This window comes from Balaenoptera musculus, chromosome 13 (assembly GCF_009873245.2).
Source record: "Balaenoptera musculus isolate JJ_BM4_2016_0621 chromosome 13, mBalMus1.pri.v3, whole genome shotgun sequence".
Lineage (NCBI taxonomy): Eukaryota > Metazoa > Chordata > Mammalia > Artiodactyla > Balaenopteridae > Balaenoptera > Balaenoptera musculus.
In genome coordinates, this window is record NC_045797.1 from 58,114,925 (window position 1) to 58,127,206 (window position 12,282).

The following is a 12,282-nucleotide window of genomic DNA, read 5'->3' on the forward strand; positions in this document are numbered from 1 at the left end:
AATATTGTAAATCAGCTATACTTCAATGTTTTAAAAACTGTTGAAGCCTTTGAAGAATTACTTTGTAAATCAGCCAGGGTATCTTATAATTGTGCTATAAACTTTTTAAAATAAACAAGTTGCCTATTTGCAGTTGCATTTTTTTCAAAATTCATTGGAAATCTGTAATCAAAGAATTCAACAAATGGAGTGCCAAAAACCTTAAGTTTTTGAAAATTTTGATGAATTGCAGTTATTAAAAACAAAGCTGGCAACAGGACATTAAAATCTATCCCTACAAACACCAAGGAAGAAATGAACAAATTAAAACAGTGATAGCTCAATTATGCACAGGACTCTGAAATTTGTAAATACACCTTGGGTATATTATAGGAAGAATCTTCTAATGGCTTCCTTAATTTTAATTGGTTAAATGTATATTCTAGAATGGAATGGAATGAAATTGAGAAGGCTTAGATTTTACAGCCTCTAAATTTGGCATTACAATTAAAAGAATAATAGAGACAACTTATTTGCGTTTTGTGTTGTGAAAATATTTGTCAAAAGCACTCTGAATGGAGAGACTGTGAACCAGAGGGCTGAGATATTTACACTTTCCCAATGAAAAAAAATAGAATTGAGAGTCTCCTCCATTTAGCAGAATTTACTCTGAGCTCTACCGTACTATCAACCATAAAAATGAAACTTTGAAGAATGTTGCAGGCAACTGTATGAAAAATTTTAGAAGTCCATATTTTTAAAAAAATACTACCTTCTTCTGTAAAATGCCAGTTATGACATGGTATTAGAGCTGATGCATCTAAGAAACTGCTCAGCATACGAGTACAGAGTATTTCACTTATTTTTAATGTTAAATAATATTTTAAGTTTTTATTTAAAAAAAAAACTTCATTAATACAACATTGTAAATCAACTATACTCCAATAAAAAAATTAATTAAAAAAAACTTCACTATGCCAGATATGTTATTTTTTAGGTTCACCATAATAATAAACCAATTCGTTAGACAATAAATATCTCAAAAATTATATAATTTTATTTCTAACCTCTTTGTTCTCAAAAAATGTTTCTGTTTGCTATAATGGAAAAGAATCTGAAAAAGAATATATATATATATATATATATATATATATATATATATATTCTTTTATATATATATTTATATATATAAAAAACTGAATCACTGTGCTGTATACCTGAATCATTGTAAATCAACTATACTTCAATAAATAAATAAATAAATAAAGATTTCTGTTTGGACTATAATTAAATGGTGACCAGATCCAGATGCCAAACTACATTTTGCATATTCAAGACTCATTATGGATTAAGAAGACAGATTGAAACTTCAACTTCATTGAAGTATTTGTATTCTCTTGTATTTAATGAAATCAGAAAAAGAATAGTGTAAATAAAAGGGAAAACTTTCACCAGCAGCAACCAAATAAGGAAAGCGCATAATCTAATGCTGATGGAAAGAAACAGAAAGTGGTAGAGCAATAGCCAGTGGAATAGTGGCGACTTACAAGGTTACTGAGGCAAAGTGGGACCCAGAAATATCACGCCCAACCAAGATGTCATTTTAGTATAGAGATATTTTCAAATATAAAAAAGTTCAGGCAACATTTCACTAATAAGCACTTTTGAGGGGGAAAAAATTAATAAAATCCAGATATTTAAGAGATGAACCAACTGAGGAATAGAGAAAGCCAAGGTAAAATGGTCATGAGGATTGAATCAAATATACAACTAATTTTGAACAACTGAGAATTACAGGACAGAATGCCATTGTTATAAACCTGGAGGATGGAAAGAATAACAAACAGAAAGTACAATTAAAGAAAATAGAAAAAGGGTGTGCCCAATTTTATAAAAGTGCTCAATTTACCTTGTCTCTTGTCTAAGTAGACACATAGAAAGATATCTTAAAGGCTCTTAAAACCTTTTGGAATAAAACATCTTAGGGCCATAATCCTGGTTTTAAGCAGTTCTTACTCATTTTTCTCCCAGAAGGAGGGAGTAAGTAGGACAATTTTTGTTCAAGACATACCAGTCTTTTAAAATTTTTTTCATGTTCTTGAATCATCCTGCAGAGATGTAAAAAAGAGATGATTTTTTTACTTGTTTGTTTTGAGTTCTGTTTCTATTTCAGAATTTTATCTCCTTAGTTACAAACTCTTTGTTCACAGGCAGTTTAAATATTTAATAATTTAAAAGATTTTACTGCGTGTTTAATCTTACGGGTCAAGTGCTCGTGATTTTCAGAGTTTCTGCATCAGAAACTCTGGAGGCGGGGCCAACAGTCTGTGTTCCACCAAAGCCCTTCAGTCGATTCTGATACGCACTAAATAGGTTTGGCTGGGGGCCCCGAGAGTTTGCATTTGTAGTTCCCAGGTGATACTGATGCTGCTTCCCTGGGGACACACTTTGAGAATCACTGCTAAAGGGAAGGTGAGTTGGAAAGAGGCCCATCTGGAAGTAGTTGCCCCACCTAGGCCTTTGAGGCGCTGTGACAAGGAACTGCGAAGTTCTGCAGAGCTTCCCTGAAGGATTCTGACCCACTGGTCTCCGCCTGACTGTCATCTCCTTATACACCTCAGAGAGGACATTGTAAGTAATGACAATAGCTGACAGTTACTGAGTGCTCATTACCTGCCAGGCACTGTTTTAGATACTTTCTGTGAGTTCCTCGCTTGTCAACTTCTGAGATGGGTAGTCTTATCCCATTTTACAGATGAGAAAACTGAAGCAATAATTTCCCAAAGTCGCATAGCTAGTAAGTGGCAGAGCCACATGCAAGCTGTCTGATGCCAGAGCCTACACAACAAAAGCCACATCAACAGAAGTTCAGATTATTTGATGTTCTATTGGAAGATGACACCACTCAGTTCTAGAACTTTGTAAAAAGTTACTCTCTTCTATCTCAGTGAAGTTTATTCCTTCAGCTTCTAAAATGATTTAAAGGAGTTCAGCAAATTATATGATACAGAGTAGAAAAGTTGCAAATAAAAATAGACACCAACCAGAAGGGGAAAAAATGTTACCAAATCTGAAGATGGGCAACTCATGTATGAGTGTGTGTGTAAGTAGACAAAAGACTTGGGCTCAATCTCAGGAGTAAGTTACTGCCGGGTTCCTCGTGTAGAAACGTTTGATAACCATGTCTGTTCACTGTCTTCAGTAGTTTCACAAAAAGTATAGTTAACAGTGTTCAAATGGATGTGTCCTATATCAGTAACCTAAAACCAAAGGCATGAAGTCAAAACGTGACCTGGAGAAAAGATTTCCTGCCTAGTCCGAACAGAATATTATCCCATTACTTGTTTTTTAACAACCTGCTCTTCTCCTAATCTCAGGTAAGGTCAGAACTAGGAAAGATTAGCAAGTGTTCATTAGACTTTCCCACATAACAGGATTTTTTAATTTTGTTTTTAAATTTCCCGCCAACAAAAATTTGTATTGTATTCGGAGAGTAAAGACTATTTAAATTCTATTGTGCTTCTATAGAGTTAGATGCTCTCCAAAATAAAAATGATTATCTAACTTAGTTTAGATGGTGGTGGAAGTAAAATAATTGGAAAGTGCAAAGTATACTCAGAAAATGTGGAAGTTAAGATTGGGTGTAGGTAAGATTACCTTATGGTAATCTGATTTCTGAGAATAAGATGTAAAGTTGAGAAGGAAATTTAGATTTGATAATCAAACACTATATTTCGTTTTAGAGACGATATTCATTTTGTTGATTATTGATTATTTAGCCTTTTCTCTAGTCTTAGGACTTAAGTAGATGTTCTTAACCCTTTGAGTCTCCTTTAAAAACACAATGAAAGCTATGGGCCACCTCTCTTAAAAACAAATAGATCAACATGCAAAATTTTATATATGATCATGAAAAGAAAAATGAAAGTTATAGGACGTAATTTTGTAAAAGGTCTTTCTAGACATCCTAATATATTTCTTCTTGGATCTAGTAATTATCTATTCATGTAATATGTTTAAAGAGTTGAATTTTCTGGTTAATTTAAAATTCTGCTTATGTCATATTTTATATCAATACCCAAAAAAATCACTTTTCAAAGAACGGAATACAACAGCTATGCCATCTATCTTTAGTGATTATGAAAGCCTTTCAGGATCTTGTAATTCCTTAGAAACAATATTAGCAACCCTAAATTTTATTTAATATGCAAAAATAATCCAGTGTACTTCAGTTTTCTCATATTTAGGTTGCAAATGTTTGAACTTACTGTAATAAGATTCTCTCATTTTTGTGTTTCAGAATTGCCATTGCCTTCAGAAAGTGTCGATATTATTATTTCCGATATTCCATTTGGGAAAAAGTTTAAGTTAGGAAAAGACATCAAACACATTATACAAGAAATGGAAAGGTAAGTTGTTGAATTTATTTCCATAATTTTTGAGCTATTGGGCATTTAACCAAAATGTATCGTAGCTCTTAAGATTTGATTGCATTTTAGTAATTTCCCAGTTTTTATAGCTTAATTTTCTAAGGTTTCAAATCAGAAGTTTATAATTGAAATAGTTATTCTATATCATCATACTATAAGTTTATTCAGAAAAAGATATTAATTTTTCATTATTACCTGAAATTTGAATATCTAAAACAATGACATATTTCAGTCTCTGAGCTAGTTAATTTACATATTTACTTCTAATTCTCCCCAAAACCCTGCCTCCTATGTGTTAATCCCCTACACTTTACTGGAGAGAACCTGGGACCCAAAAAGATTATCTTTCTCAAGATCACAGCGCTACTAAGCAACAGAACAGAATTTACATACAGAACATTCAGTCACATAGAATGGACACCTTCAATTGTTGATTGTTAAATGCAAAGGTGCTATTCATGTAGTGTTTCTAAGGTCAACCTCAGGGAAAGTATTTCTTGGAGAGGTTCAAACAGTGAGGCCTGAATATGTATTTTCCTGATCATTTCAGTTGATAAAAGGGAGAACCTTTCACAGAGGAATGAAAGGACATGGATAAGGAGTCAGTTCATATTAAATTGTCTCAACTGAGCATTTGATGGTGCAGGATAACACACACGGTCAAGAGCCTGTATGTAACCCTGTTACGCAGTTACCTAACTCATGACATCACCTGGGATCTCAGCACCTGTAGTTCAGACATTTCCTGAGCTCCTATATCCCCTTCTGCCTGACAGCACATTCCCCTCGAGATTTTGTAACTCTGACTTCATTTTAACATCATTTCAGGAGCTTCTGAAAAATACTGATGTCCATCCTCCACTCCTCCCCACCAAGGCTGACTTAACTGGTCCGGGGTAGAATCTGGGCGTTGGTATTTCTTAATGGCCCCCGAGGTGATTCTGTTGTGCCACCAGGGTTAATAACCACAGCCTTTGCTGGCGAGGTAGCTCACCAGGTATGCTATGAAGCCAGCTCGTTGTGAGATACTACTCTGGGAGCATGTTACACTTAATATGGAAATTTACAGTTAACCTGAGCTTTCCACCAGAGATGGTGGCTTAGCCTACCTGACGATCTAGTGCTGTGTATTTTCAACATTTCCACAAGTCAGTGGAGGGCAGTGTTTGGAGTAGACAGTCCTTTCAGCTTTAGTAAAATTAGACCAGCCTCACTTTCTCTAGACCAGTTTTGGTTTTTGTTCTAGGTGACTGTAAATGAGACAGTAATAGATATGACTGCCCTCACATTGTTTCAGGAAATTTACATTTTTACCTGAGAATCAGGAAGACATTCAAGATTTCCCCCATAATTCAGGTGCCTGCATAGAATCAGTTCAAAGTTTATGTATTTGGACATGAGGAACTTTCCCTGCTCCTGTGACCGAGCTTCCTTGCCACCTGCCCTCAGCCTTTATCGTTTGGCCTTTGACTTTTCTGGTTTGAGGTTTTATACAGGCCGTGTAGTGTAATGTAGTGGTAAAGGTCACCGGCTTTGGAGCCGGAACACCTGGGCTGTGATCTTGGCGCTATTACTCAGTAGTTCTTCCGCCACAGGCACGTTGCTTTACCACCCTGGGCCTCGTCTTAAAATAATAGTACCTGCTTCACAGCATCGTCCTGAGGAGTCAGCGGATTTAGAGCTCTTAGAGGGCTTCCCTGGTGGCGCAGTGGTTAGGAATCCACCTGCCAATGCAGGGGACACGGGTTCATGCCCTGGTCTGGGAAGATCCCACATGCCGCAGAGCAACTAGGCCCGTGCGCCACAACAACTGAGCCTGCGCGTCTGGAGCCTGTGCTCCGCAACAGGAGAGGCCGCGACAGTGAGAGGCCCGCGCACCGCGATGAAGAGTGGCCCCCGCTCGCCGCAACTGGAGAAGGCCCTTGCACAGAAACTAAGACCCAACACATCCAAAAATAAATAAATAAATAAATTTATTTTAAAAAAAAAAAAGCTCTTAGAACAGTGCTAGGCACCTAGAAGTGCTAACTGTTAGCTCTTATTTAGTGTAAACCACTTCCAATGCTTTGGGAAAGCAGATGGGGATATATATAAATATATATAAGTACACATACCTTTTTTTCCCAGTGGTTTACCAATAGTTTAAGACTCTAGATAGAAAATGGAAGGGAAGGGAGGGGAATTGTGTTAGTAAAAATAAGAAAAAATACAAGAGGTCAGTAAACCTGTTTACAATAGGCAATGGAAATAGTTGGCCCTGAACGTAAAACAGAACTGGATTCTTCAAGAAGGAACATGCAATCAGAATTTTAAATTCCCAGACAGATAATTGCTCTGGTCAATTATTTCCTCCTTCAATTTATTTCAGCAATAACAATTTCATGTATGCAAAGCGCTTCAGAGAAGTATAATATTTGTGCTTTCCTCTCAAATATAACCATGTAAAACAGATGAGCAAAATTAGAAATTAAACTTGCTAATAAGCTTGAAGGAAGAAGTCACTACATCCCCAAAAGACTTGAGGTGGATTCATGGCAGAACATGATTTCAATGAAATTTAGAAATTTGCAAAGAATAAAAAAGGAGACCGCACCATGTTTTATACATACAGATAGTCAACGAGTATTTCTTGAGTAAATAGTGAAGCAAAAAGCGTGTTCAAAAAACAGTGAGTAGGACTTCCCTGGTGGCGCAGCGGTTGAGAATCCCCCTGCCAATGCAGGGGACACAGGTTTGAGCCCTGGTCCCGGAAGATCCCACATGCCACGGAGCAACTAAGCCCGTGCGCCACAACTACTGAGCCTGCGCTCTAGAGCCCACGAGCCACAACTACTGAGCCCACGAGCCACAGCTACGGAAGCCCGTGTGCCTAGAGCCCATGCTCCACAACAAGAGAAGCCACCGCAATGAGAAGCCCGTGCACTGCAACGAAGAGTAGCCCCCGCTCGCCGCAATTAGAGAAAGCCTGCCCGTAACAACGAAGACCCAACACAGCCAAAAAATTAATTAATTAATGTTTAAAAAAAAACCTCATTTAAAAAAAAAAAATGAATATACCAGACTTGGAACAGAGATTATTGGTAGAAGGTTAAGGCCTAATGCCTTCCAAGTTCAAATAATTTGGGTATTTGTATCAGCTACCCTTAGTCTTGCAGGTTCACATTGCAAAAGAGAAATCTCTTTTGTGTTGTTTGATACAGAGTTTCCCCCAACTTATTGACCACATAATTCTTGTTGGTTTTTTTTTTTTTTTTTAGCAAGAATTAATCTCTCATACTACACTAGTGTTCAGAGGAATATAATTTGGGAAATGTTGCTTTATAATTTCTGAATAGCTTTCTTAGTAAGAAATTATGTATATGATCATGGCAAGTTGCCTAGAAGAACATTTATCAAAAATGTTCATCTCTGAGTGGCAGGATTTCAGGTGATTTTTACTTTCTTATTTTCTCCATTATGTGAAAAAATTTACAATAAATTAATTGGTGAATGTCCTGCTAGACATTGTTCCATGGACATACACACAAATAGATAACATGTTTTCAATTCTAGCCATACATACATAAATAGGATCATCCTTAATTTACTGCACTGTATAACCTTGTTTTTTTTCCACTCAAAAAATATGTCATGAATCTCCTTTCTGATCAGTTGTTATAATGTACATGATACACCATTATGTAGCCCGTATACATAATAGGGATGAGCATTTAGGTGACTCCCAGTTTTTCATTTTAATAAAGAACAATGCTCTGAACATCTTTGCACCTAACAGTTTTTCAAACTTACTGTAATAACCAAGTTACTTAAAACCACAGTGCCTCAGCTTCTTCATCTGCAAAATGGCTGTGCTAACAGAATATACTTGAATTCTGAGGATTAAATGATATATAATACAAAGCATTTGACACAGTGGCTGGCACATAATAAGTACTCAGTAAATATTAGCTGTCACTGCCATTATTGTCACTGTTATTATACTACTGCTCCTGCTTCTACTCTTATATCTTAGAATAATTTCCTAGAAGTGAGATTGCTGGGTCAAAGGTTATGTACATTCCATATTTTGGATACATTATTGCTAAACTGCTGTCAAAAAAGTTATAGCAGTTTTTGTCTTTGGGAGTACTCATTTTCTCCTAATCTTGCCATCCTAAGTATGGTAGTCCTTTTATTTTTGTTAATGTGGTAGGTAAAAAGTTATATCTCACTTATTATCTTAATGACGTTTTCTCCTGCGTGTTTAGAGATACTTGTATGGTTTTTGTTTCTGTCCCCTGGCACAGCCACATCTGTCCTCATCTCGCCCCCTCCTCTCCCAGTAGCCTGGGTTTATCCCCTTGGTTCCTACCTCCTCATGGATCGTTCTCTGCCCAATTCTCATTCTTATCTTCAACCTGTTCATCTCCTCGTTCTTTCCAGATCCAGCCATCCCTTCCCAGGACACTTCTGTGGCCTTGCATATCCACCCGCTGTACTAGGCACTGGGGCTTTGGCTGTGAACAGGACAGAGCTTCTGCCCACGTGGGGCTGGCACTCCAGCGTGGGAAGACAGATCATGAATAAATCAACAGGATAATTTCAGATCATGATTGATACCATGAAGGAAACTAAAAAGGACATTTTTGCCAGAGAGTGACTAAGAGAGAAGCAGTGGCTACCTGAGATAGATGCTCAGGAAAGGCCTCTCCAAGGAGATGGTGTTTGAGCTCTGGGACCTGAATGATGAGAAGCGCACAAGGGGGTGGGTGTCAGTGCCACACGAACAACAGGGCTGGACGTCCTGAGGCCAGAAGGGAGGCTGGTGCGTGGAAAGCATAGTGGGCAAAGGGAAGCAAGCAAGTGGGAGTTGAGAGTTTCTTTGAAGTATAATGGAAGAGAGAGAGGTCTCAGGGATCTGCAGTTGTGTCCTGTGTGGAAACTGGGAAGGGGAGGTGGGGGAGATGGAGACGAGACTGGGAACCAGGCCTGTCGGGTTGCGCTAGTGCAGGAGGAGCCCGAGCATAGGAGGAAGTGGACAAATCTGTGACGTCGTTTGGAGGCAGACTCATCTAGACGGTCTGACTGTTTAGATAAGGGACAGCTCCTTCAGCTCCTGATGTCTTTGCTGGGTGTGGCAGGGGCTTCCCTTAAGTCTTGGTCCTCTAGCTGTCGCCCGGTTTCCTTACCTCTACAGCCGAGCTTCTTCAAAGAGAAGTCTACACTCGGCATCCCTGCTACCTCACCTTCCCTCCCCCCCTTGACTCCGGCGGACCAGCATTGGCTCCTGCCCTCGACTAAGATTGCTGCCCCCAGGCTCACTAATAACTTCTCATACCCTCATCGCTTGTTAGTCCTGTAGCATTTGACGCTGTTGAGACTATTCATTCCTTTCTTGAAACTCTACTCTTCTGGCTTCCATGACATCACCGTGGTCCAGACTTTCTCCTAGGCTGTTTCATGGGCTCTTCCTCCTCCCTTGAATGTTAAGTCTGTTCCTCGGCCCCTTGTCTCTCCTCTCTCTGTTCTGCCACCCCAGGTGATCTCATGCCCCACAATGGCTTCATCTGCCATTTACTCCTGGAAACTGTGAAATCTCCACCTCGAGCCCTGGTCTTTCTCATCACCTCCAGGCTGGATGTCCAGCTGTCTGTCGGCCCCCAAGCTCGGCACATTACAAACAGAGCTCTTCCCCTCCCGCTCCTCCCGCCACCCTCTGACCTGCCCTTGAGCCGAAGTACCTTCAGTGCCGCCTCCTCTCCGCTGCGCCCCGTCTTCGCTCCTTTCTCGGCCTCCAGCACCCCCCTTGCTCTAGTCGCTCCCTGCCCCTCGCCCGGCCCGCACCTGCTTGGCCTTCACACCCGCTGCAGGTGCTCTCATCCTCTGGGGGTTTTCCCCACGCTCAGTGCCCGGGTGTGGGTCCCACCTGAGGTGCTCCCGCAGCACCTCACTCTCTAACTCTTCCCTTGCCTCCCTCTCGCACTGTTCAGTCCTCTCTTCAGCAACTCAGGGGACAGTATGTCCTTCATCACTTTTTCCACAGAAGTGCCATACAGACTTTGGTCAGATGATTGAGAAAATGAATTCTCCTCCACAAGCTGACATTTCAAGGTCTTCCCTTCTTTTTCTGATCTTCCCTTTTGCCTTTCTTTGTTCATGTCCTCACTCCTTCCTGGTGGCTTTCTTCTGCCATCAGCCTGCTGCCTTTCACATACGCCGATTCCTCAGGATTCTTTCATTTGCCTTTTCCTTTGTACACTCATTTATTAAACTGTGCCTACAAATTACTTTGAGGCTTGCCTTTTAAATAGAGTAAAAATAGATAATTAAAGCAGATTTGTACTAGTGATTTCATAATTACTATAATGAATATGCATTATGGAAGATACTACCTAATTATCAAAATCCTCGCATTTAAATAGATAAAATTAAATTTCAAATTAAAAACAGCAAGTATTTTAAACAAAGTGGGATTGTGTGTTGTCTACAAAGGGGGAAATACTCCTACCAATTACCATTTTTTTTGGTCACAGAGTGCTTTGTGTTGGCGGGACCATTGTGTTGTTGCTTAGCGAAGATCACCACAGGCGCCTTAAAGGTTGTGAAGAGAGCAGCGTCCCTTTGAATTCCAAGGGCAGCCGCACAGATAAACCTGGAAGCACAGAGTGCTTGAATCCTGAAGAAAAAGCTGCCATATCAGAGCCAGTGTCATCTTCATTTGCAGCCAGTAACCAGGAGTGCTTGGACAGAATGCCACCATTCGGCTCTTTGGTGCCAGTGGAATGCTACAGAGTTAGCCTTGGAAAAACAGATGCGCTCATATACAAATACAAGAAGTCGCACTCCCCTGGGCAATAGCAGGCTTGCTGCTGTAAGCCAGGTTCAAGTCCTTATACGTCAGCTGTACAGAGTGGAAGATGGTTGTCTCTGGAATCTTGACAGTGCCAGAGGCTTCCAAGTAAACAGACCCCCCCTAAGACAGGGCCGTGGCTGCTGGACACCTGTTCTTAATAAGAGCTTCTGTTTTACACTCTAAAGAGTGTTTCTGACAAAGAACAATTAATGGATATTTGAACTAAAGGACTCTTAAACTTCGCCTTCTGTCAGAGTATGAAAAGGTCTGCTCTGCTTGCACCATTTATGAGCAGAAAATTCAACTTCAAAGCAAAAGTTTTCAGAGGCTCACCATAAAGTATATCTCACTCATCACAAGTTTAGTAATATTTTCACTGTCACATTTTTTGAAATGTAGAAACTTTTATGTTTTGATATCAACTTCTTTTGATATTAAACTTGATTTTTTGAACCTGTCATTTTCTTCTCTGTTGGAATGAAAATAACTTTTATTTGCAGTACATTTTATATGTCCCATATTATGTAAAACATCAGTGGGAATAATAATATGAATTAAGCCAATATCCTCCAACATGACGGAAGATAAACTTTTTTTTGTGAAAGTATTAATAAATTGTCACCTCACTCTCATTTAAATTGAATGCATTCCTTGTGTTCACTACTTAAAGAAACAGGAAATTGATGAAAACTATGATTTCGTTTTTTTCAGTAGCCCAATGTAGTGACTTAGCTTTGTGGCTGCTTTAGTACCATTTGAACAACCTTTCCACACTGGGGAAAATTCTCACTTTGTGAATCCCACCTCTCCAAAATAGAAGCAAAAACTTGTTTTCCAGCTAGGGTGTGGCATGTAACCTAGGCCCAGTGTCAAGGTCCACTGGTCAGTGTGGGGCGAGTGCAGCACAGGTGATATGTGGTATTTTTACCTGGGAGCACCTCACAGTGGGCCCAGTGGGACTGTAGCCTATCACGTATTTATACAGTAAATATTTATTGCAAACCTACTATCTGCCAAGGCACTGTTCTAGGCCCTTGGAGC

General features: G+C 39.4%; 1 protein-coding gene across 6 annotated transcripts in view; it reads left to right on the top strand.

Annotated features, from left to right (window-relative positions):
- Nucleotides 1-11,879, top strand: part of THUMPD2 (THUMP domain containing 2) — a 45,830-nt gene extending 33,951 nt beyond the window's left edge. For 3 of the 6 annotated variants that reach the window (XM_036873608.1, XM_036873610.1, XM_036873612.1), the window contains 2 exons: nucleotides 4,280-4,388; nucleotides 10,922-11,879. In XM_036873608.1, coding sequence (XP_036729503.1) covers nucleotides 4,280-4,388; nucleotides 10,922-11,246 — 434 coding nt within the window. In that variant the 3' untranslated portion in view covers nucleotides 11,247-11,879. Of the gene's footprint in view, nucleotides 1-4,279; nucleotides 4,389-8,831; nucleotides 8,995-10,921 lie in introns of those variants that run through there. The other 3 variants (XM_036873611.1, XM_036873613.1, XM_036873614.1) reach the window with 3 other exon arrangements.
- Nucleotides 11,880-12,282: the final 403 nt, after the last annotated feature.